Source organism: Bison bison, unplaced genomic scaffold (genome assembly GCF_000754665.1).
Source record: "Bison bison bison isolate TAMUID 2011002044 unplaced genomic scaffold, Bison_UMD1.0 scf7180017864461, whole genome shotgun sequence".
Lineage (NCBI taxonomy): Eukaryota > Metazoa > Chordata > Mammalia > Artiodactyla > Bovidae > Bison > Bison bison.
The window spans coordinates 49,420-73,454 of NW_011495023.1; the positions used below are offsets into that span (position 1 = coordinate 49,420).

Below are 24,035 nucleotides of genomic sequence, written 5' to 3' on the forward strand. Positions count from 1 at the left end.
CCAGTACTTAGGAGTCTGCCTGCCAATGAGGGGGCACTGGTTTGATCCCTGGTCCGGGAAGATCCCACATGCCATGGGGCAACTAAACCCGTGCAGCACAACTACTGAAGCCAGCACCCTAGAGCCCACGCTCAGCATCAAGAGAAGCCACCACACTGAGAAGCCCAAGCACTGCAGCTGCAAAGAACCAGTGCAGCCAAAAAGAAAAAAAAAAACTCAAAAAAAAAAAGTAACGCTTAATTTGGGTAACTTTTTAAATGACATGCGGCACATATACCATGAAAGAAAAAATCAAGGAAATATTTGGTGGTGGGGGCGGGGGCAGTGAGGCAGTTTACTTTTAAACCACCCACATGATGGGGTGATTTCAGCATTATGGCTGAAAGACCAGTACTTCATCAGTTCCCCTGCCACCAACAACAATTTGGCTTCTAACCATGGACATACTCAAAGTGATATGAGAAAAAAAACTTGCCAACCAAGAATACTCTATCCAGAAGTTATGTTTCAGAAATGAAGGAGAAATAAAAACTTTCCCAGAAAAACAAGAGCTGAAGGAGTTCCTCACCTCTAGACCTGTCTCATAAGAAATGCTGAAAGAAGTCCTCAAACTGAAATGAAGAGATGTTAAGTAGTGACATAAAATATATTTAAATATTTAAATAAATATCCACACACTGGTAAAGGCAAGTAGGCAGTCAAATTCAGAATACTCTAATACTGTAATATGGTTGTATGTTAAGAAATTAACTTTAGTATTATGTCTAAAGGACAAAAAAATAAAAATAACTTTATCTCTAGCAAAATATAAAATGTGATAATCACAACCATTAGCTCAGTTCAGTTCAGTTCAGTTTAGTCACTCAGTCGTATCCAACTCTTTGCGACCCCATGAACCACACCATGCCAGGCCTCCCTGTCCATCACCAACTCCCGGAGTTTACCCAAACTCATGTCCATTGAGTCAGTGATGCCATCCAACCATTTCCTTCTCTGTCGTCCCCTTCTCTTCCTGCCCTCAATCTTTCCCAGCATCAGGGTCTTTTCCGATGAGTCTGCTCTTCACATCAGGTGGCCAAAGTATTGGAGTTTCAGCTTCAACATCAGTCCTTCCAATGAACACCCAGGACTGATCTCCTTTAGAATGGACTTGTTGCATCTCCTTGCAGTCCAAGGGACTCTCAGAGTCTTCTCCAACACCACAGTTCAAAAGCATCAATTCTTCAGCACTCAGCTTTTTTTATAGTCCAACTCTCACATCCAAACTTATTTCACAGAAAAATAACAAATGACCTGCTGTTAAATAGGCTTACCTATCAGAACCTTCATTCTCCATAGCAGCAAACTCCTGACTGCTGTTTCCTCCACTCTTTCTCTGCTGAATCAATCCACTCTCATCAGCAGTATCACATACATTGTCTGATATTTCCACTTCACTACTTTTGTGCTTCTCCTTTTCTTCTTCAACCTTTAATGAAAGTTTGACACTAAGAAATTCTGTTACTTAATTATAAACATCTTTTTTGGGGTTGTTTTCATTAATTGTATTATTTGACTCAGGGTTTGGCCTGATTTTAAGTGATAAAAAAATCTTTTTGTGCTTACTTTAATTTTATCACTAACAAGTCACTGAAATATTTGTAAATCCTACTTCTTCTTGTTTGACGAAAAGAAACCAAATTCCCAAAATTTCAAAAAAGGCTTTCTTAAGATGATGCAATTATTCATCCCCAGTCTTCCCCGGCTAACTGGCAGAGACAGAGAAATAAAAAGACAAAACACACAAAATCTGTCCTCTTCAGTCTTTACCACCTGGATTTTCCATTAAACAGCCAGATTTAGAGGATGTGACACCTTAGTGCCTCAAAAACACTAAAGCCATTCTTTCCCCACTGCCTTTTACATTTCTTTGTTCATTTGGATCCAGGATATCACCAAAAAGTGATGGTGTTCACTAAAATATATGAACCAAAGTTTACCAAAACACAAGGAGCAGAGTGAAACTGATGAGTTGTTAGTGTGGAATTCTGGAATATAAATAATGCTTCCCAATTCCACATTCAATAACCATCAAACTTTATAGCTAGAGGGTATAGAAATAATTATCTATGGTAGCCCCATTATTTACCAGAAATAGGAGTAAAACCAAGAAAGGTTAAATGCTTTTTTTTGTCTTTTTCTTTCTTTTTCAAATTATTTTTTAATTGAATGAAATTGCTTTACAGAATTTTGTTGTTTTCTGTCAAACCTCAACATAAATCAGCCAAAGTTATACATATATCCCCTGCCTTTTGAACCTTCCTCTCATATGCCCCCATCCCACCCCTCTAGATTGATACAGAGCCCCTGTTTGAGTTTTCTGAGCCATACAGCAAATTCCCGTTAGCTATCTTTTTACATATGGTATGTAAGTTTCCATGTTACTCTTTTCATGCATCTCACCCTCTCTTCCCTTTGCCCCAAGTCCATAAGTCTATTCTCTATGTCTGATTCTCCACTGCTGCCCTGTAAATAAATTCTTCAGTACCACTGTCCTAGATTCTATATATATGTGTTAGAATACAATATTTATCTTTCTCTTTCTGACTTACTTCACTCTGTATAATACGTTCTAGACTCATTCACCTCATTAGAACTGACTCAAGTGCATACCTTTTTATGGCTGAGTAATATTCCATTGTGTATATGAACCACAACTTCTTTATCCATTCATCTATCGATGGACATCTAGGTTGCTTCCATGTTCTAACTATAGCAGCAGTGCTGCAATGAATGATGGGATACATGCGTTTTTTTCAGTTTTGGTTTCCTCAGGGTATATGCCTAGGAGTGGGATTGCTGGGTCATATGGTGGTTTTATTCCTAGTTTTTTAAGGAATCTCCATACAATCTTCCATAGTGACTGGATCAATTTACATTCCCACCAACAGTGCAAGTGTTCCCTTTTCTCCACACCCTCTCCAGCATTTATTGCTTGTAGACTTTTTAATGATGTCCATTCTGACTGGTGTGAGGTGATATCTCATTGTAGTTTTGATTTATATTTCTCTAATAATGAGTGATGTTGAGCATCTTTTCATGTGTTTGTTAGCCATCTGTATGTCGTCTTAGGAGAAATATCTATTTAGGTCTTTTTCCCAGTTTTTGATTGGACTGTGTTTCTGCTATTGAGTTGTATGAGCTGCTTGTATATTTTGGAAATTAATCCTTTGTCAGTCGTTTCATTTGCTATTATTTTCTCCCATTCTGAGGGTTGTCTTTTCACCTTGCTTATAGTTTCCTTTGCTGTGCAAAAGCTTTTAGGTTTAATCAGGTCCCAGTTGTTTACTTTTGTTTTTATTTCCATCACTCTAGAAGGTGGGTCACAGATGATCTTGCTTTGATTTATGTCATTGAGTGTTCTGCCTATGTTTTCCTCTAAGAGTTTTATAGTTTCTAGTTTTACACTTAGGTCTTTAATCCATTTTAATGTAATCAAGCTGGAGAAATCAACCTTCTTGAATTCAGATTATACTACAAAGCTACAGTCATAAAGACAGTATGGTACTGGCACAAAAACAGAAATATACACCAATGGAACAAGTCTGAAAGCCCAGAAATAAACCCATGCACCTATGGGTACCTTAGTTTTGACAAAGGAGGCAAGAACATACAATGGGGCAAAGACAGCCTCTTCAATAAATGGTGCTGAGAAAACTGGACAGCTACATGTAAAAGAATGAAATTAGAACCCTTCTTAACATCATACACAAAGATAAACTAAATGATTTCTTCAATGCCCCTAAAAGTGGCATTCCCTAGCATTTTATGGCACCAAAAGAGATGATAAAATTCTGTAACCCTGAATCCAATAAATTACCAAATGAATTCATCAAATGAATCAGATAAATTAAAAGCGTGACCTTGCCCAAGTAACTTAATGCCTTAGCTGAGGATAGGGCTGATCTTTTTCTTTTAAAGGAGAATACCTACAGATTTGTGTCTGTTGTTAAAACTCAGTCAAGGCACCTCTTACACAAAAGAGCTATCAAGCATTTGTTAAAGAAATTTAAAAATCTATTACTGGAAGGAAGAAAAATCGCACAGCATCTCAAAACTCAGTTTTCTCCTTTGGAGATAATTTTTTGGGGGTGGGAGTTTATACTACCTATGTGACAAAATCACACGCGTCAAAACTTACTACATTTTAGTAAACAACATAATGGAAAAGTCTGTCTCAAAAGAAACATCTGCAAGTGAGGATTAAAGAATATGTGGGAGTACATGTGAAAGTGCAAGTGAAAGCCACTCAGTTGTGTCCAACTCTTTGCAACCCTATGGACTCTACAGACCATGGTGTTCCCCAGGCCAGAATACTGGAGTGGACAGTCTTTTCTTTCTCTAGGGGATCTTCCCAACCCAGGAATCGAGCCCAGGTCTCCTGCACTGCAGGCACATTCTTTTCCAGCTGAGCTACAAGGGAAGCCTTATACATGTATTGGGAAGGGAGTACATGTATTTGTTATTAAATTTTTTATTTTTTTGTTTTATATTGTTTATTCTATTTTTAATTTTATTTTTATTGTTATTAAGTTTGTTATTAAATACATAAAGGCAAGGAACTACATGTACTTGTCATTAAAAATATCCTGAAGTATCCATGTTGGAAATCTAAAATTTATTAAAATTTAACTCTTAAATTTCTTAATCTATGCTTAGCTACTCACAAATCACTGGATCACAAGTAGGAAGTGAAAAATAACTTGCCTTAGCCTAAAATAGGGGAAAAACATGAACTCACAAACCCAATTTTGTCACTGTTTGAATTAAGTAATTCATATATGTTAAACCTACCAAAAATTAATTAGGTGATTTTTAATGTTATAAAGGCTTCCTCACTTAAAAATATTTCTCCTCACTGTATCTTAAATAGAGAGTCCCTACAGCACATTTGTAAGATTTTTTTTTTTTAAGGACTCATACATGCAAAACAGATAAACTTTATATTACTAGGAGCCAAAATCAAACAACAACAATCAGAAATAGGAGCAAATCCCTAAATTTTAATGCAAATTATATATTATGATAGTGTTATTCATCAATACATATTACCTGCTTACATTCAGTTATGTGTGTGCTCAGTTATGTCTGACTCTTTCCATCCCTAAGGACTGTAGCCCACCAGGCTCCTCTGTCCATGGGGATTCTCCAGGCAAGAATCCTGGAGTAGGTTGCCACGTCCTCCTCCAGAGGATCTTCCCAACCCAGGGATTAAACCTAAGTCTCGCCCATTACAGGTGGATTCTTTACCATCTGAGCCACCAGGGAAGCCCAACAATACTGGAGTGGGTAGCTGAACCCTTCTCCAGGGGAATTTCCTGACCCAGGAAATGAACTGGGGTCTCTTGTATTGCAGGTGGATTCTTTACCAGCTGAGCTACCAAAGAAGCCCCTACATTCAGTTATATTATATTCTAATATCCACCAATGAAAGTGGATAAAGCATTTTTTATAATATTTATTGATTTCTCACGCCAAAATGAGATAAATTAGAAAGTTATTATTTGTGCCCTAACAACAAAGGTCCAATCTGGAAGCTTTGATTCTCTTAATAGGTAACTGGGTTAATTCTATAACCCCACTCTCTCCCTGAATGTACATCCCTAATCAATTACGCCAAGATCACAGACGGAATGACTCTTTCATCTTGGCATCACTGACTGGCAATTTAAATGGAAAACTCTGAACCACTGGGAATGATTTCTCCCTACATGTATCTAGGTCAGGGATCATCATTGTCATATTGTTCATAATTTCAACTGTTTACTCTTACAATTCAGTATTTGATATCATCTTCATAATCATGCAATGAAGTTATAAAAATGGAAGAAGTAAACAATAGTCAGGAAATTTTTTTCCCTCAATTCCAAAAACAAACTATAAGTATAATAAATTCTAACAATATTAAGATTCTAACCTTAATAATTCAGGTGCCATAAAAACTATTAAATTATTATCTATTGATTCTAAAAGGCTAATTTTGAAAGGTAATTTTATTTGTTATGACCTCTGTCACACACTGTATTATGCTGTTGAAGCACAGGAAACAGTATTAAACCAGAAATTTAAATTTGCATTTTTACATACCTGGGAATGGTTATTTTCATCTCCAACAGGTTTTTCTTCTTCTTCCTCTGATGTCATTTCTAAGTCTAGTTCTGCTGACAAATCTGTATGTTTAGTTAAAATTATTTAGAATATTTAGATAAAAGACAATAATCTTTATTTAAAACATAGATTTAAAACACTGTATCAAATGACATCTTAAATCAATCTTAATCTTCAACTGAATATTTACTTCTTTAAGACATACTTTCAACGATCTAAAATTTCAACAAACAATTTGGAAAATACCAGATGTCACCAGGATACGGGCACACAAACAGCTCAAAGATTAATTCACAATATCATCCAAACATCAATGAAGAAAACAATCAGAAACCAAACAAAATTTCAAAATACAGGACAGACATATAAAGTCACAATACATTCTCTTATCTACTTCCTAACAGTACCTTTTTAACAACATGCCAAGTTTCAACTGCAACATTATTCATGGTTTACAAAATTCCTCTTACTTTTTATGCTTTTATCAATTCCTTAATCTGAAATGCTACCTGTACTCTTCTGACAAATTACTCAACCTGTTTTGTGAAGTTGTCCTTGATTACAGCTATCTTTCCTCAGATAAACAGGTATCCCTTTCCTTATAGCTACCTTAGTACTTTATAGATTTTTCTAGTGTATCTTCATCACCTGAATTGTAAATTATTTTTTCACATGTCTATCTTCTTGGCTCCTAAACTGCATAGGACAAGCTCTTAAAAATCACTTTTTAGTCCTTATTTATTTTATTCAATAATTATTTATCAGCTTTCTGCTCTGTACTAGACTCTGGAGTTTAAAGAAAAATGTAGATAAAACATGTCCGGAGATAATGCCTGAGCGGAGACTTACACAGTCCAAGGGAAGGAGAGGGAAGGCATGCAAGGCTGTAACAAGACGGGGAGAGAAGCACACACTCAACAGGGTGAATATCTGAGAAAGTACAGGGACAGGTCAGGAGGGCATCACCAGCAATTCAGAACTCCATAGCAGACGACAGAAAGGGTGAGACATGAAGAGTCAGGCAGAAGTCAGATTATGAAAGCCTCACGTGTCACTTTATGATGCCTGGACATTACTGTGATTTGACGAGTGGTTCACAGTCACACTTGCTTTTGAGAGAGGTGACTAAATGCTACAAGAGGATGAATTTGAAGGGCATACAAACAAATGGAGGGAGATGAATCTGAAGGCATTATTAATGGAAAAAAACAAAGGTGATGCAGGCCTGAACTGGGGGAGCATTTCCAGAAATATTTAGGATATAAAATGTTCTGAGTCCAGTATAGAATAAATCGTTATGAAATGAATAAACATACAAATCCGGGGGCCCTGAAGTAGATTCTGCTGGTTACTTTCTAAAAGGTATCGACTGAGATGAGAAACGATCTACATGAACGGTCTGACGTTGCTTCTATTTATTTTGTAGTTTTCCTATTTCACATCTTCCTTTGTTGAAGGGACTGGATAGGTTTTATCTGAATTTGTGTTTCGTGGACATACCAAGCTAATGGAAAAACAAGGGCAAACAAGTCACTTCTATAGATTAAAACAAAACAAAACACTTTGAGTTTATAGCTTGTAGTCACTATTCTAGGAAATAACTGAGAATCTTTTATAAATGCAAAGTTAACCCTATAGGTGAGGATAGAAAAGAAAAAACTAGGTGTGAAAAAAAGAAACAGTATATGATTTCTGATTATATGACAGATTAAAGGTGCTAAAATAATTGGTATTTATGAACAACACATGTTAGACATGGTTACTCAATAGACTGGGCATCCTAGTAGAATCAGAATTGACTTTCTATATACTGCTTTTAAATGATACAGTACTCCTTCAATATTGCTATGAAGTTACATTTTGAGAAGGCAATCTCTAGATGTCTACCTGGGTCTCCCAACTGGTCCCAGAGTTCTAAATATAATCCTGCTACCCACTCTCAGCTGTATGCTAAATACTAGGCTAAACAAACTTACTTTCTCCTCTCTTTGTATTTATTGTATTACTACGGTCAGAGGGAGAATGCAAACACCTTGCTAAGAGGTATTGCTTGGCTGTAGGTTGCATAAAAGGAGTCAGCACAAGGTAGGTTTTGCCACAAAATCTAATTTGGAACCGTCAGAATAACGGTTAGGCCGTGCCCAGGTGGCCCACAGCTGGGTGCCCTGGGCTTCTGCATTACCTTGTTTGCTTTTTCTGTTTTCTGGCAGCTGAAACTGGCACAGGTCATGGAGCGTGTAATTCCACAGAAACACCGCTCCAAAAGTCATCTTTTATCTATTACAGTCATCTGTCCAAATTCTGTGGATGCTGACTGATTTTTGGTCATTGACTGTGACACCAGTGAACACTGATCAACTTTTAAATGCCCCGCTCTTTGATAAGTCTCATTATTGAGGCTCAAACTAGGAGAATCGGAATCTGAAAAATCTGAAAACAGTTTCCATTTATTAGAATGTCAATAAGAATACTACTCTGACTAACTTGTACAGTCTTACTTCAGAGAATTAGTTCCATGTCCTCCTCTCCCCTCAAACTCAGTAGTCCTTCAGAGCTTATTATATCTTACACTTCACTGCCATTCATGAAGAGACGTTAACTAGTGTCTCATTTTTTCTACTTGCTAATTTTCTAGTATTACTTACTTTGATTCACTCAGTCTCTATTACATATTCTGTATTCCATAAGAACTTTATTAATAATTATTTTTCCTCAACATACAAATATTTTATTAACAAAATTTATGGCATTTTACATTTAATTATGCATGACAATATTGTGTGTTCTAGAGACCATGGTTTTAAAAACACTTTTATTGAATGGTACTACCTTAATTAATGGTACAAACCAAGACAATGTATTAAAAAGCAAAGACATCACTTTGCCAGCAAAGGTCTGTACAGTCAAAGCTATGATTTTTGCAGTAGTCACAGAGGGATGTGAGAGTTTGACCATAAAGAAGGCTGAGTGCCAAAGAACTGATGCTAGAGAAGACTCTTGAGAGTCCCTGGAGAGCAAAGAGATCAAACCAGTCAATCCTAAGGGAAATGAACCCTGAATACACACTGGAAGGACTGATGCTGAAACTGAAGCTCCAATACTTTGGACACCTGATGTGAAGAGCCAACTCACTGGAAAAGACCCTAATGCTGGAAAAGATTGAGGGGAGGAGAAGGGGACAGCAGAGGGTGAGATGGTTGAATAGCATCACTGATTCAGTGAACATGACTAGGCGAACTCGGGGAGATGGTGAGGGACAGGGCGGCCTGGCGTGCTACAGTCCATAGGGTCACAAAGAGTTGGACACGATTTAGCGACTGAACACCACTACCACCAATTTTAATTACAATGAGACAGCCTTTTCTCAATGTATCAATATCTTCAGAACCCATTTTTTAAGCCTTGGATAAACATCATAAACTTATAAAAGAAATGATAGGCTTGTGTGTGACTAATTGTTTCCACGTGAAAACAGGATGAGTCGAGGACCACACTGGATCCAAAGAGCATAGAGCACCATGAGGCAAGAATGAATACAACACAAAAATGTTTGCTTCAAAAACAAAAAAAGCTGTCAGGTCTGAATTTCTTAAGAGAAGTCAAAGAAACAAGCAAGAAATGTAAAAGTGAAACTTTAAACCCCATTTCAACTCAAGGTCCCCTTTATCATTTCACATCTAACCACTTCAACAGTTTAAAACTGTGGTTCTCAAGTGTGCCCTGAGACTCCCTGAAGTCCAGAGACCCACTGGGTCAGGGGGTCCAAGAGATCAGAACTATTTTCACAACAACACTAAATGTTACTTCCATTCTCATTCTCTTCTGAGTGCACAGTGGAGTTCTTCAGAGACACGATATGTGATATTATAACTCAAATGACAAATGGAATTAGCCATTATGATTCTGTGTTCTTGTATTTTAAGTTTTTCAGCTTTGTTTTCCAATACAGTGAACATCAATAAATACAACCTACTTAAAACAAAAGTTCCGTTGCATTCTCAATAATTTTTAGAAGTATAAAAGGATCCTAAAGCCAAAACTTTCAGAATCACTGTTTTAAAAGATTATGTCTATCAAAAAGTCATTAAAGTATGAGTACTTCCCCTACTTCTAATAATCAAAGATACTACAAAAACAACACACACACAAAGTCTGCTAAACAAAACATCTGGCTGGCCTACATTCATCTGTGTAACAACACTAAAATGAAATAATTATAAGCTGAAATACAACTGATATATTAGCAAGAGAAGCTTTACTCTAGGTAAAGGTCAGAGTTCAAATAAGCATTTCTGGACACTGGAAAAATCTTAGGATCTAATAATTAACTTCTGGGAATCCCTAAGAAGTATACAGATTGCAAACTGAGAACTTCAGGGTATCGAAACATATACAGAAACATATTGAGTTCAAGTTTACATTTTAAAAATTTCTTGTTCTTATGCTTGTACCTATCTTTTTTTTTAAAACATGGATACCAATAATAACATATGCCTTATGTATGTCAAATGCTTCAATTAAATTTGCAAAAAAAAGTCAGCAGTATGAAGACTGAGCATTTCAAATACTTCAGTTTCCCTCTTTTCAGAGTTACGTGTGTATTGAAAAATTTACCTGAACTAGATGTTTGTAAATCCTTCATTCCGACTGTTTTACTAGGAACAGAATCTTTCACTAAGACTGCAGGCTGAATGGGTTTGGAAACAAGTTGATTAATAAATAATGTACCTTTGATACAATCCACAGTTCATAATTCAAGATAAAAACATAAACGATTTTACCTTCACGTTAGGATATTTCTCAGGAGAATCTAAAAGGCAAAAGGTACATAAGAGTTAATTACATGTAAATATGAAAGCCAGCTTTACATTCATGCAGAGTTAGTACTGAGCCGAAATCCTTGTGCTCAGCCTTGGCAGTGAATACATTCGGTTTCAGTGTCTTGTTTTCAGGGGGATGTTAGGACACTAGCAAGACAGACTACAAATCCACTATAGAGAGTGAAGAAAAAATAGAAATAAAGGTTTAACAAAACATGCAGTTAAGATTTCAAAAGTAACATTACATTTTCAATGACTTTATAAAATATTAAAGTGGACACAGACCAATGTGAACATGCCGACTGATGAGAAAAGTGATGTTAATCAGAAGAATAAATCATGACCCCAAGAAGATAAATGTGAAAGTAGATGGGAAAATGCAACAGCATTATCTTGAATGCAATACAGCAGTATCATTTCCACCATTATACTACAAGTATTTATCATGTTCTTCAATCTGTCCAGTCATTTAAGAAGTGTACAGCTGGGATGACAGTTCAACTGAATGCATAATTCATTTCTTATCAGAGAAAGAGTAATGAACTGATTAGCTAGGATACACACTTGTAGAATAATGGTTCATAAAAATATTCACTTTGTTTCATACCCATGTGGGCTACTGGTATGCCTACATGTCTTGGCTCCTCTAGTTTAGCCATCTTAAAGTTTCTCGATCCAATCATGCAAGAAGGTATATAAGACACATCTAGAAAATAATGCATAAGTTCTCAATATTGAAATACAATTATCAAAAAGGAAATAATAAATTTAACTGTCACACAATTATAAGATATTAAAAATTTTGCATGTTTCAAAATCAGTATAGTACTTATCAAAAATTAACAATTCTAGTATTTAGGGAATGAACCCTATTAATCTGTTTTGTTTCAAAACTTAGTTTGGTTTGGTACACCATGCTACTGCTTCAAAGGAGTTCTGTGAAACAACTATCAAAAAAAGTCAATGCCCCCATATTCACATTAATCTAATTTGAATAACAAATACCAATACAACATATATCTTTGATGCCTGATAGGTATTTGGAGTGGCTGGAGTTTCCCCCACTTCTAGCACCCCCTCCCACCTCCAGTATTCTCTGGAGCAACAATGATCTCTTCTCATTGCAAATACACTGAAGCCATCTAGGAGGAGTTCCTTCAAGTTTCCTCAACTCCAAACTCACCTCCCTAAGGCCTTACTTTCCTCCCTTTGTCCTTTCACTAGAGTCTTCCCTCTATAAAGGGTAATCTCTGGATCTGTGGTCTTAATTCTTCCCCCTTTACATTCTTTCTATGGATCATCCCCACCACTTCTTTTTCCCTCTTTGCTTAGCAATGGTATCTTACACCTGTAATTGCTACTTCAACTCTTTGCTTCCCTCTGGCTATAGACATGTTTAGAAAGAAAAACAAAATAATGTTTTTCCTTTATCCTGTTATGTCCTGAACTCTCCAAAGCTCTACTTCCAGATTTCTCTAAATGTAAGGCTACACCCTTGCTACTCAGAGAGCTTGTTAGAAACACAGATTCTCAGACTTCCTGCTCAGTATGTGCACTTCATACAAGGTCCCCAGGCTACTAGTTAAAATCTGAGAAACTCTGGTCTATACTGAGTCTGCTTCTACATTACTTCAACTTAATTTATTCTCCTGAAATCTTAGCCTCAACTTCCTCATTCTAACACTTCCCCCCAAAGTGAAACTGCATTACAAGTTGGAAACTTTCCAGTGGACTATCAGGCTGTAGGTTCCTTGATCTCCTTATCATGCCCCTTGCTCACTCCTTCTTTCTAGTTCTCTTTTGTTGGCCTACGTGACACCATCCTATAAAGCAGCAACATTTCTATGACACCAATTTGCAAGTATTTATAGCTGAGCACCTATGCCCGTGTCTTCCACAGAGGATAACACACAGCTCTGCACGCCCAGGAACCGCAATCCTGAATGCCTTCCTAACAATGAGGAAAACAGGAAGCGGGGAAAGCTTTGCTGTTCTTCTCTGACACGTTTGGTGCTGGAAGCTCACTTCAAATGCATCGTCCATATCAAATACTCTCCCTTTTTCTAAAGAGTTATCTTACTTATTGTCCCCTTCCCCACAGACCTGTGCTTCCTTTCCTTCATTTCCTCCCTACACCCTCTGTCTCTCTAATCCTTCATTCCCTCTTTCCTCGTGTTTTTTTAACCTTCCTTAGGTCATAGAGTATCTCGAAACAGAATTAATTTTTTATTTTTTTGGCCCATGTGTCAAATGGAACCTTAGTTCCCTGAATAGGGATCGAACCAGCACCCCCTGCACTACAGACTCTTAACTGCACAGAGTCCTAACCACTGGACCACCAAGGAAGTCCAGGAGCTAAATAACTTAGCTCCTTAAATGATTCTCAATTTAATCTGTGGCTGACACCTGATAAGATACACTATTTCCCTCCTTTTCTCGTCTTTTACCTCACTACACATCTGACAGGTGATTTTCTTTGCCTATTAGAATATATCAGCATTTCCATTTTATATCAACATTCTGTCAAATGACTTTTCTATAAAATAGAGTTCTTACCTTCTACTTGTCCATTTAACGTATTTTTTCCTCTTTGACCAGCAGCTCCAGATAAAAGATCCACATACTTCTGTGGAAGGCTCTCAGAGATACTCTGTTAAAATGAATAGTTGCAGGAAGATTTCCTAATTCCTTTTGAAGAAAATATCCTACTTTTAAAAACTGCCTACATTTAACCCAGTTAAGACAGGTTTGCCAAGATCCCACACCTGCTAAGTGACAGATTCAGGATGTTGACTTCAAACACAGTGCTGTATCACCAGACAGTAGCTACCTGCATCTAAGAGATCAGGCCCTTCTCATCTCCTTCCATAGCTGCCACCTTCAAGCAGAGCATTGTTACTTTACCATACGGCTGCCATAAAGGTTCTCTGCGCGTGCTGGTTAAACTATCCAAAATGGTTTGTACTTACTAAAACATCACAAAGCAAAGCTAACTGCTGTTATTATACCACATATTTCTTACTATTCCCTATGCTTTTGCTTCTCTTGAAATGTTCCTTGCAGATTAACTTGACAATCCAAACGTAATAATACTTTTAAGTTTCAAGCACTATCTTTTCAATGTTGACGTGGTAAAAAACCACAATCCAACCCATTTCTCTCTGGCCCTCTCTAGCAGTTTTACACGTGCACATGTACCAAAGAAACACATTCGCTTGGGAGATTGGGGATGACACAAACACACTGCACACTACAGTGTATAAGACAGATAACTAAGGACCTACTGCACAGCACAGGGAACTCCACTCACTATTCTGTAATGGCCCATGTAGGAAAAGAGTCTAAAACTGATTCACTTCGCTGCACACCTGACCTAACACAGTATGGTAAATCAACTGTACTCCAATCAAAATTGAAGGAAGAAATGAAGAGACCAAGAAAGAAAGAAAGAAACATTTGATCATAGACTCACCTGGAACAATGCTTCAGTTTTTAGATAAATGTAACTTCAGAACACAAACAGATTCCTTATGACTTCTAAGCCTTGATTTCCATATTACACTAATTTCATTACGTAAACCTTGAAAATTAGCTAAAGTGTACTATGTGGTAGTATTTAACACAGAATTATCTTATTGATTAAAAATCAATAATTAAAAACAAAGATTAAAATCAGATTAAAAATTTTAAAAATTTGATGGGCAAATGCAAAGGTGAGAAAGTCACAGCATCTTCTGCTTTTATGTTTTTACATCACTCGGTTGTTTACATTTCAAAATAATAACAGAAGACAGTACCTCAGAATCCCAAGGTGATTCTATATCTTCCTCTTCTCCCAAACCTAAGGCTGACATCATATCTATAAAATGGAATCACAGATACATTAATGAGAACATTTACTAGTATGAATTTTAATACATATATGTCTATCTCTACCCACAAATAGTTCAATAAAATGAACTAGTGGAAAAGAATTTCAGAGGGTTGAAGCATTTTCAGGAAGAAAAAGCTGGTAGTACTTGGGACACTTCTGAAGAAAGAGAGCAAAAGAAACACACTTAAAAAGAAATGGATGCCATATTTGCATCTATGCACTTTAAAGGTTTTTATTTGCACTTTTAAGCATAGAAAAAAATCCACAGACATTCACTAACTTACCACTTCTATTATTTTTGTGTGTTGCATCAACAGAACTCAAATGGTCATGATTTATTTGCTCTTGTGGTGCCCTTTCAATAATATCTGTATCACTTTCTTTGTCTACAATCTCTGGCTTTGTGGCTCCTTCCTATAAAAACAAGACAAAACAAAAACCCAACTTCAGAAAACATATTCATTTATTTGGTCATTCAGCCAATCAGTAAGATGATAAACATTCACTGCTGTCTAAGAAATCATAGACACTGTCCTCGGAGAAGTTAGAAATGTAAAGAAAAGAGCGATTCTGTTCTGTGTTCTAGGCAAGGCAGAGCCATGTGAAAACAAACAAGAGGGCAGAAAAGTATCCTTCAACAGCTCTGCAACTGAAGCGGACAGAGCCCAGGAAGGGCACAAAGGAGAGAGGAGGCGGGTGAGCCTGTGAAGCTCAAGGCAGGCTGTGACAAAGGGCTGTGTCTCAGAAGACAGAGTACAGAGCCGGGATGTGAGGGGGATTCTGGAAAGGGCAGCCCAAGCAAAGGACGAGGTGTGAAACAGTGTGAATAAGTCATGTGGAAAACTAGAGCCCAGTTACTGGGAACCCTACAGAGAGACAAAACGGAAGGACCAGGATCAAATGGCAGAGAGCAAGAGTCATCTTTTTTCTTCACATGACAGGAATCTACTACACAAGTAAAGGGTTACATCATCACAAATATATTTTATTTTATTTGGTGCCATGCTTTCTTTCAAATGACAGGGGAAAGACTGCACTGTACTAGGGAGTAGCAAACATGATATTATTTTACAGGACAGCATTGTAAAAAAACACACTACAAGCAATGCTCCAGAGTGGACAGGAAGCAGACTAAACACTGCACATCACCCAGCGTCTCCATGAACCTCTCATTAAAAAGTTGGATTTGGCTTTAAAAACAGCCAAATAAAAACAGTAAAAATCATTCTAAAACAAACTGCAAAGCCAAGAGGAATGAACAGATGGACAAACATATTTTAGGAAGATTACTCTGGCAGCAACATAAACATCAGGGAAGCAAAACTTGAAAAGAATATTTCAAGATTATAGGTGAGAAAGTGGATTATGAAAATAAGACACAAAAAACGATGAGCAGGTAGAAAATACTGAACTTGCTGAGTGACTGGATGCATTAATTTCAAGGAAGTTTGGCGTCCGGAATCTCTCCTGCTGCGGCATTTCAGTGATGCTGTCTACTAGGATGGGGAAAACAGACGACAGTGCAGCTCACAGAGTCAGGGACGAGGGAAGTGTCAGGAACAAGGCCTTCAGTCTGGGGAGGAATGAATTAACCTGAGGCAGCAAGGGACTCAGAAGAAAGGATCTGGATAAATTCCTTTGAATTAGAAATAGATAGCCTTATTCAGGAAAAGCATAGCTGTTAAGATAACTATTTGTAAAATATGCAAACCTGGTATAATTAATGCAAACCTATGCAGAATTCTGAACTTAAAAAAAATAAAACACAGCTGAGAAGCGAAGAGCCGCAGAAGGCCGCCGACTTCACAGCCGCTCGGGGTTTTTAGAGCTTCAGCTATAAAAATGGGCAGGATTTTCCTTGATCATATCGGTGGTACCCGTCTGTTTTCCTGTGCAACTGTGATACGATCCTGACCAACCGTTCAGAACTCATCTCTACTCGGTTCACAGGCGCCACTGGCAGAGCATTTCTTTTTAACAAGGTAGTTAACCTACAGTATAGTGAAGTTCAAGATCGGGTCATGCTCACTGGCCGCCACATGGTTCGAGATGTGAGCTGCAAAAACTGCAATAGCAAACTGGGATGGATCTATGAGTTTGCCACTGAAGACAGCCAGCGTTATAAGGAAGGTCGTGTGATCCTGGAACGCGCTCTAGTTCGAGAAAGTGAGGGCTTTGAGGAGCATGTACCATCTGATAACTCTTGAAGAAAAAGAGAGAAATCCATCTTTTCCCAGGTCTCCTTCACTGAAAACAAAAATCTACTTACATACACTGTCACCTTAGCATCAGAGTCGGATTCATGAACTGCGGAACAAGAGGTTGTGAGAATCTATGATGGAACCTTCCTTTCTTTCCTTTTTTTTTTTAAATTTTCTATTTTCCATCCAACAGCAGTGTGTAGAGAGAATATTATGCAGATACCGTTTCCCACCCCCCACCCTGTGTTTACATCTTGAGGCAGAATAGTCTATCTGCAGCTACATGGTGGGCTATGTGAGGAAAAAAATCTGGGCTATTAAGAGTGAAAAGTATTTTATGTAAATTTTGAAAGGAAAGTGTGTCAAGAGCATGATTTTTAAATTTATTTGGGCTTCATTTTAAGACTTTTTAAAAAAACCCAGTTATTTCACTTGATTTGCTAGCTTCAGAGAAGAGATCCGAATTTGTGACCAGCGCTAAAGGTTCAGTGTTAGTATTGCTTGTGCTGGCCGTTGTGCCATATTCTTGTTGGAGATGAACCGTAGCATCAGAGCACACTCTTCCTTGTCAGTCTTGACCCAAAGGTGTCACCATTCCTAGTTATTTGTCACCACATAATTGGTGTTGATTGGAAACTTTTCCTGATATGGGGCAGAACTGCTTGGTTGTCTTTTCCATGTAACTTAAGCACAGTAATATAAATAAAGTAATAGTTGGAAAAAAATAAAAAATAAAACAATACCAGGGGAAGAAAACTATGACATTAAAATTTTCAGTTATATATTTTAACATCTGTTTCAAGGACATAAAAATATACTTTTATAAATATATGCAAATATTCATTTCTAGGATTTTATAATAAGCATTTTTGAGTGTAATGAAAAGGTTTAATAGTAAAACACCAATTCAAGATGATACAAGAAGACTCCTTTTTAAAAGTGATCTTAAAAGACAAGTTTTAAATTGTAGATGAGAAATGCTTATGTGAGTATGGAATTATGAGTCATTTTAAAGTGCTGCTGCTGCTGTTGCTAAGTCGCTTCAGTCGTGTCCGACTCTGTGCCACCCCATACACTAGGCTCCTCTGTCCCTGGGATTCTCCAGGCAAGAATACTGGAGTGGGTATATTAAAATAAATAAATAAATAAAGAACTACTATGAGGTAAGAAAAAAATATAAAACCCTATTTGAAAATTCACAAGGTTTTCTTCTTATTTCCCTGTAAACAGCACACTAACAACTCTAATTTCCTATCTGTGCCTTCTGGAATAGTAGGGAAAGATTGAAGGAATGATCTAGATATTAAAAATAGTAAAATTATGATTATCCTAGCTGGAGATATAAAGGTTTTCAAACACATCTATGATTATCAAGCAGGGCTCAAACTTCATATCAGGAAAGAACAAACAAACTAAAAAAATCAAGTAACCACAATTTCTGAGTTTTGGATACAAAAGAATTTATATGTTAGTTTCATATGTATAAGAAAGAATTGACAGGTTAGTTTAACACCTATAAATACTGAAGTTAATATAAAGTTTCTTAAGAATAACATGGAGTATACATATGGCTAGAGATATTTTAAAAAGTAAAAAATTATTTTCCAGAGATAATTTTAAACCCTGTTAGTAATTTTTCTTTCCTTATGATTTTATAATAACAAGTAGTCTGTATAAGGGAAAAAAAATCATAAATTGTGATTTCATCTATTTACTGGAAGTGCATTACATGTAGATATTAGGAAAAGACAAATCAGAATCTCTTCAGCAAAGTTCTACATTTTTTCTTTAAGACTATTGCAGCTGAAATTTTTCTCATTTAATGAAGACAGAATAAGAATCTCATTTATATAATTATAAATTATAACTTTAGTAAACAGACTAGATAAAATGCTTATTTATTTCCTCTTTATTTTCAAAAAGATCTAAAACACCCACCAAGATTATACCAAACAGTAAGATAAATTAGTTAAGTACATTAAGTATTTATCACAGTAAGTTAGAAACCACAAGAAACAGAAAGGCCAAAAATTCTTAAATCATAATAAATCTGCTAAGGCCTAAAACAGAACTCACCTTGAATTGTCTATGAACTAAAGTTTTGCTATATTAAATAGAAGACATCACTTCATTACTTTCAAAGTGAGAATTTTTTCAAAAAGACAAATCACTTCAAATTGAAATGAACTTCCAGAGGGAACTATATTCAATATAGATACATACATGTGTGTGTGCTAGTCCCTCAGTTGTGTCCAACTCTTTGCGACCCCATGGACTGTAATCCACCAGGCTCCTCTGTCCATGGAGTTCTGCAGGCAAGAATACTGGATTGGGTTGCCATTTCCTTCTCCAGGGGATCTTCCCGACCCAGGGATTGAACCCAGGTCTCCCGCATTGCAGGCAGACTCTTTACCAACTGAGCCATCAGGGAAGCCATATATACATATATAAGTATAACCAAGACACTTTGCTGTACTAACTTTGCTGAAACTAACACAATATTGTAAATTGATTATACTGCAATTAAAAAAAACAAGAACCACCACCAACCTCAAAAACAACCACCAAAAAAGGTAAGGAACAAATTTTCTTTCAGTTCTTCATAAAAATCAGCTATATGTTACTCAAAAGAGTATAAGCATTGTTTTTTCATGACCTCACTGTCTCCTCTTTAGTTGAATTTGAAATAATTCTTCTCATATTTATAATATAGAGTTCCTCATCTGACATACCCCCACTATTTCTGTTGTGTTTGTGTAATAATCTGTCTCATCCTGACCCTCATTCCATTTCATATTCATCTTGTCCTTCTTAAATGAATTCTTCCCCTTCATCCCCCTCCCCATGTTCATACTCATCTAGCTGTTCTTCCTAACTGCTTTGTAATTTTTTCTTTCATAATAGCATATTTAGTATGCCAACATTTATAAATCTGAATCATGCACATATATTGCTCTTATTATCACACCATTTTGTATCATGACTTTGAAGGCTTCCATTTCTGTGGCAGGATCATTTCTGTCATATAAGGGGACATGACATGTGAATGGCATGTGAAAAAATACAGGGAAAAAAGAGTTACAAACAAAACAACTTGCCTTTGTGAGACCAAGGCCCGCAAGAGACTTGAGAGGTTGTGGAAGAGGCTCAGCTGATGGGAAGGCAGGATGAGAGAAGCCCTGGACTCCAGGTGATGGTTCGGGAATGGTTTCAACCACATCTTCAATTTCACTATCAGAATTATTGTCCTCAGAGAAGGTTGTACTCTCTGGTCTCACAATACCACATTTTGCTTCTACTACAGTGAAAAAGGGAGAGTACATGAGAACATCTGTAATTTCAAATCAGTGAATAAAACCAGGAGGACAGTCTTAGATAACTTACTGTTTCTCTTGGATTGCTGAGAAGCGTTCATTAGCTTTGTTAAGCTTGGTTTCAGGACATTCTGGAGAAGAAAATAAGAACTTTAAGAATAATAAGACTCAAATTTAATAAAATAACATCCCCCATTCCTCTATGATCAAACACAAAGAGCACAGGCTCTGGAGTCATTCAGATGTGGATTCAAATCCCAGTTCTGCCACTGACTAACCTTCTCATGGGGTAAGGATTATGACAGATGACATAGGAAGCCCCGGATGTTCCTCTCCTTACCCCTAATATAATGCTATACAAATACTATGACACCTACTAGATTACTTTCTCTACCACAATGTTCTAGAATAAAAATTTATCCCCAATACTTTAGAGTACTGTGTCTGAAAAACTAAGCTATTTAAATTAGTTGCTATGTTTTGAAATTTGCTTGCATGATTTCTATATGCATGAATTATCACTTGGGAAGGGAAATATGAAAGTTTAGTTTTTAGCAGAACCTTATTTAAATGGGTTAGAACTACAAACAGGAAAAGTTATTTCTATTCTGTTTGTCAAAGAGCTAAAGACAAATGATTTTTTAAATTCAGCTCATTCTAAGAAAGAGGGAAAAAAATAAGAGTAAACATGTAGGGCAATGATCATGAATGAAAGCCACAAACACTCTAAACAGAAAGCCATAAGCAAACACGTTAACAACAGAGGCAGAGGGAGATGGACTCAAACGACAGACACTGAAGAAATGTATTCTGCAAGGGAAAATTAGGTTAATAGGAAATATTAAAAATGACAAAAGGTAGGAGAGGAAAAAGAAAGGGAAAAGTGAGATATGCCTAGTGAAGTACAAATTTAAGAAAAAAAAAGAAAAGCATAAGTATAATGAGGTATGTGGGAAAACATATATATTTAGAATTTATATACAACAAATCAGTAATATTTCAGTATTGTTAAAGATACACTATGAACAAAGCCTGTGCTTTATATGTTTTTTTTAATACATAAATTATATATCTACACTGTTCAAGTTTTATGAAAATATCAACATAAATTATATATAAAACATATATTTAAAACAGAGGCTTTTGTTCATTGTCTATCCCTAATAATAGTAATTTATATTACTTTAAAACTGTTTATAAATAATACTGTAATAAAGAGTTTAATTTTGCCACTATGAAAAGAGTCATTCAATTAGCCACACATGGTCATCTATCACTACCTGAATGCTGTCAAGTACTACTAGAGAGAGAGGAATTGATAAAGAAATATTCCTAACATTTCACTGGGAAAAAGGACTGGTACTCAGAATTCTAAGAATATGCTGTTTGAAAAAAAAAAATTAATGGAATACAAGATGGAGCTAAAAAGAAGGTCAAGAAATATTAATCTAAAATTCTCAGCTCCCAGTTGGACAACACTGAAAAATAAATGGTAACATTTTTATCATGTATTTTCTTATTTATTTTCTTGTTGTGCAGGATCTCCTTCCTCAACATAACTCAATTGAACTTCTACATCCTAAATATTAAAAAGAGAATCTAAATGTAAGTCATATTTTTAGAATTCAAACAGATTTAACTGCTATATTATGTATATTAGCTGTAACATTATGTCGGATTCCATTTGTCTCTTCATTTATTCACATTCAAAAACTATTAAAATGGTTCTTACATTTGAGATATATGTTACATGCTCCAGGAGATGCACAATTGTTTCCTGAACTCCACTAGTTTATACTGATACAGAGGCTATAAGATGAATATTTAAATAATAATAATACAAAATGTCTGAAATCTGAAATTTTAGAATATGATACAAGGACTTTCAGTAGACTTTTTTTTTTACTACAAAACAAAAAATATCTGAAGTTGTACGTTTTATCTTATGGTTATTAAAAGCCTGTGCTTCTATAGCTGGTTATTATTTTACGCAAAACGTGTTCTTCAACGAGATGAACAATTGGGAATATCTTCTTAATGGAATGCTTTAGAAAACACAGTGGAATCCCTTTATAATATGGATTTTGAGAAACAGATTTTTAATTTCTAAATTTCCATAATTACAACTATTACTTTAGCTTTAATGAAGAGCCAAAGACAGAAACAGAGAAAGAAAGAAAGAAAAAAAAAAAAAGCACCCTCCTAACACTTCTAAGAAACCAAAATAGTGTCTAAGGGTAGAAAAAAATCTAGATGATATAAACTATATAGTTTTGGAACTGAAAAGCTCCAGGAAGATTTCATGATTATTACATAAGTAGTTGTATCCACTATGAGTATTATAAAAGTCAAGTCAGTATGGTTTAAAATTCACAATAAGACTTTTTATCCTTGACCAAATTTTGTATTTCCTCCATTGTAAGAAAGCTTTTCCCAATACGATTTTCCTCTCACTATGTATTTTCCAACTCATTTTTTTTTTTCTTCACTCCACCTTCAGTATTTGAGACTTCCCTGGTGGCTCAGACAACAAAGCATCTGCCTACAATGTGGGAGACCTGGGTTCAATCCCTGGGTCGGGAAGATCTCCTGAAGAAGGAAATGGCAACCCACTCCAGTACTCTTGCCTGGAAAACCCCATGGACGGAGGAGCCTAGTACGCTACTGTCCATGGGGTCGCAAAGAGTCGGACACGACTGAGAGACTTCACTTTCACTTTTCACTATTTACTAAAGTTAAAAGAAAAAAAAAGTCAACTACTCATATTTTTATAAAACAGTTTGTTCTCACCAACTTTCCATTACAAACATAAAACAGTGAGAGGGACACCACTGCTGAATATTAAGAGTAAATGCTATAAGAAACTAAATTCAGAGCAGGAAAACTATTTACAGAAGAGAGCACTTTACCTTGGTTTCAAATCAAAGTCTTCATCATCTGATGTAGGCCATGAATCAACACCAGGTTTGTTGGAAAACCTTTAGAGCAAAAACATATACAACAAAAATGAGTGAGTTCATTTCTTTAAACAAAAAAACGAGTCAAAGTTTGGCTATCTGCGTATTAAATGAAGTTTCTTGACATAATTAAAACTTGATCTCTGTTTTAAAAAAGCTTTTAAAAAAAAAGATTTTTTGATGTGGACCACTTTGAAAGTCTTTCTTGAATTTGTTCCAATGTTGCTTCTATTTTATGTTTTGGCTTCCTGACCCTGAGGCATGTGGGATCTTAGCTTCCGGAACGGGGATCGAACCCACACTGCCTACACTGGAAGGAGAAGTCTTATTAACCATCTTAACCACTGCAATCCCAGGGAAGTCTCTAAAAGATTTTTAATTACCTATTTCTGTTTCCATCTCTCCCAACTATTGAAATATCTAGTTAAGACTCATTCTTAGTTTCCACGACATACAGTGACAGCCAATAATACACTGGCAGAGCCTGAGAATAATTTGTTTTCACCAAAAGTCCTAATAACTGAACTGAAAATCAAATTGGTGGATTGAAATAACTCGTTTGCCCAAACTCGAATAAACCTGATGACTTTTGGATGCTTGGGGCTGGTGCACTGGGACGACACAGAGGGATGGTACGGGGAGGGAGGAGGGAGGAGGGTTCAGGATGGGGAACACGTGTATACCTGTGGCGGATTCACATTGATATATGGCAAAACCAATAC

At 36.3% G+C, this 24,035-nt stretch overlaps 1 protein-coding gene and 1 pseudogene across 2 annotated transcripts in view; one reads left to right on the plus strand and one right to left on the minus strand.

Annotated features, from left to right (window-relative positions):
- ANKRD26 (ankyrin repeat domain 26) overlaps window positions 1-24,035 on the minus strand; it is a 67,579-nt gene that overhangs the window by 29,754 nt on the left and 13,790 nt on the right. Inside the window, exons 6-17 of the mRNA XM_010860050.1 lie at window positions 23,769-23,838; window positions 23,266-23,334; window positions 20,427-20,506; window positions 20,141-20,340; window positions 15,126-15,255; window positions 14,765-14,826; window positions 13,524-13,617; window positions 11,575-11,673; window positions 10,929-10,957; window positions 10,762-10,834; window positions 6,127-6,209; window positions 1,314-1,468 (exon numbers count right to left, since the gene is read on the minus strand). Of these exons, the coding sequence (XP_010858352.1) occupies window positions 1,314-1,468; window positions 6,127-6,209; window positions 10,762-10,834; window positions 10,929-10,957; window positions 11,575-11,673; window positions 13,524-13,617; window positions 14,765-14,826; window positions 15,126-15,255; window positions 20,141-20,340; window positions 20,427-20,506; window positions 23,266-23,334; window positions 23,769-23,838 (1,144 nt within the window). The remainder of the gene's footprint in view (window positions 1-1,313; window positions 1,469-6,126; window positions 6,210-10,761; window positions 10,835-10,928; window positions 10,958-11,574; window positions 11,674-13,523; window positions 13,618-14,764; window positions 14,827-15,125; window positions 15,256-20,140; window positions 20,341-20,426; window positions 20,507-23,265; window positions 23,335-23,768; window positions 23,839-24,035) is intronic.
- On the plus strand, window positions 16,596-17,767 carry LOC105002967 (annotated as a pseudogene). Its single transcript, XR_827046.1, has one exon. The product of XR_827046.1 is annotated as a protein yippee-like 5 pseudogene (transcript).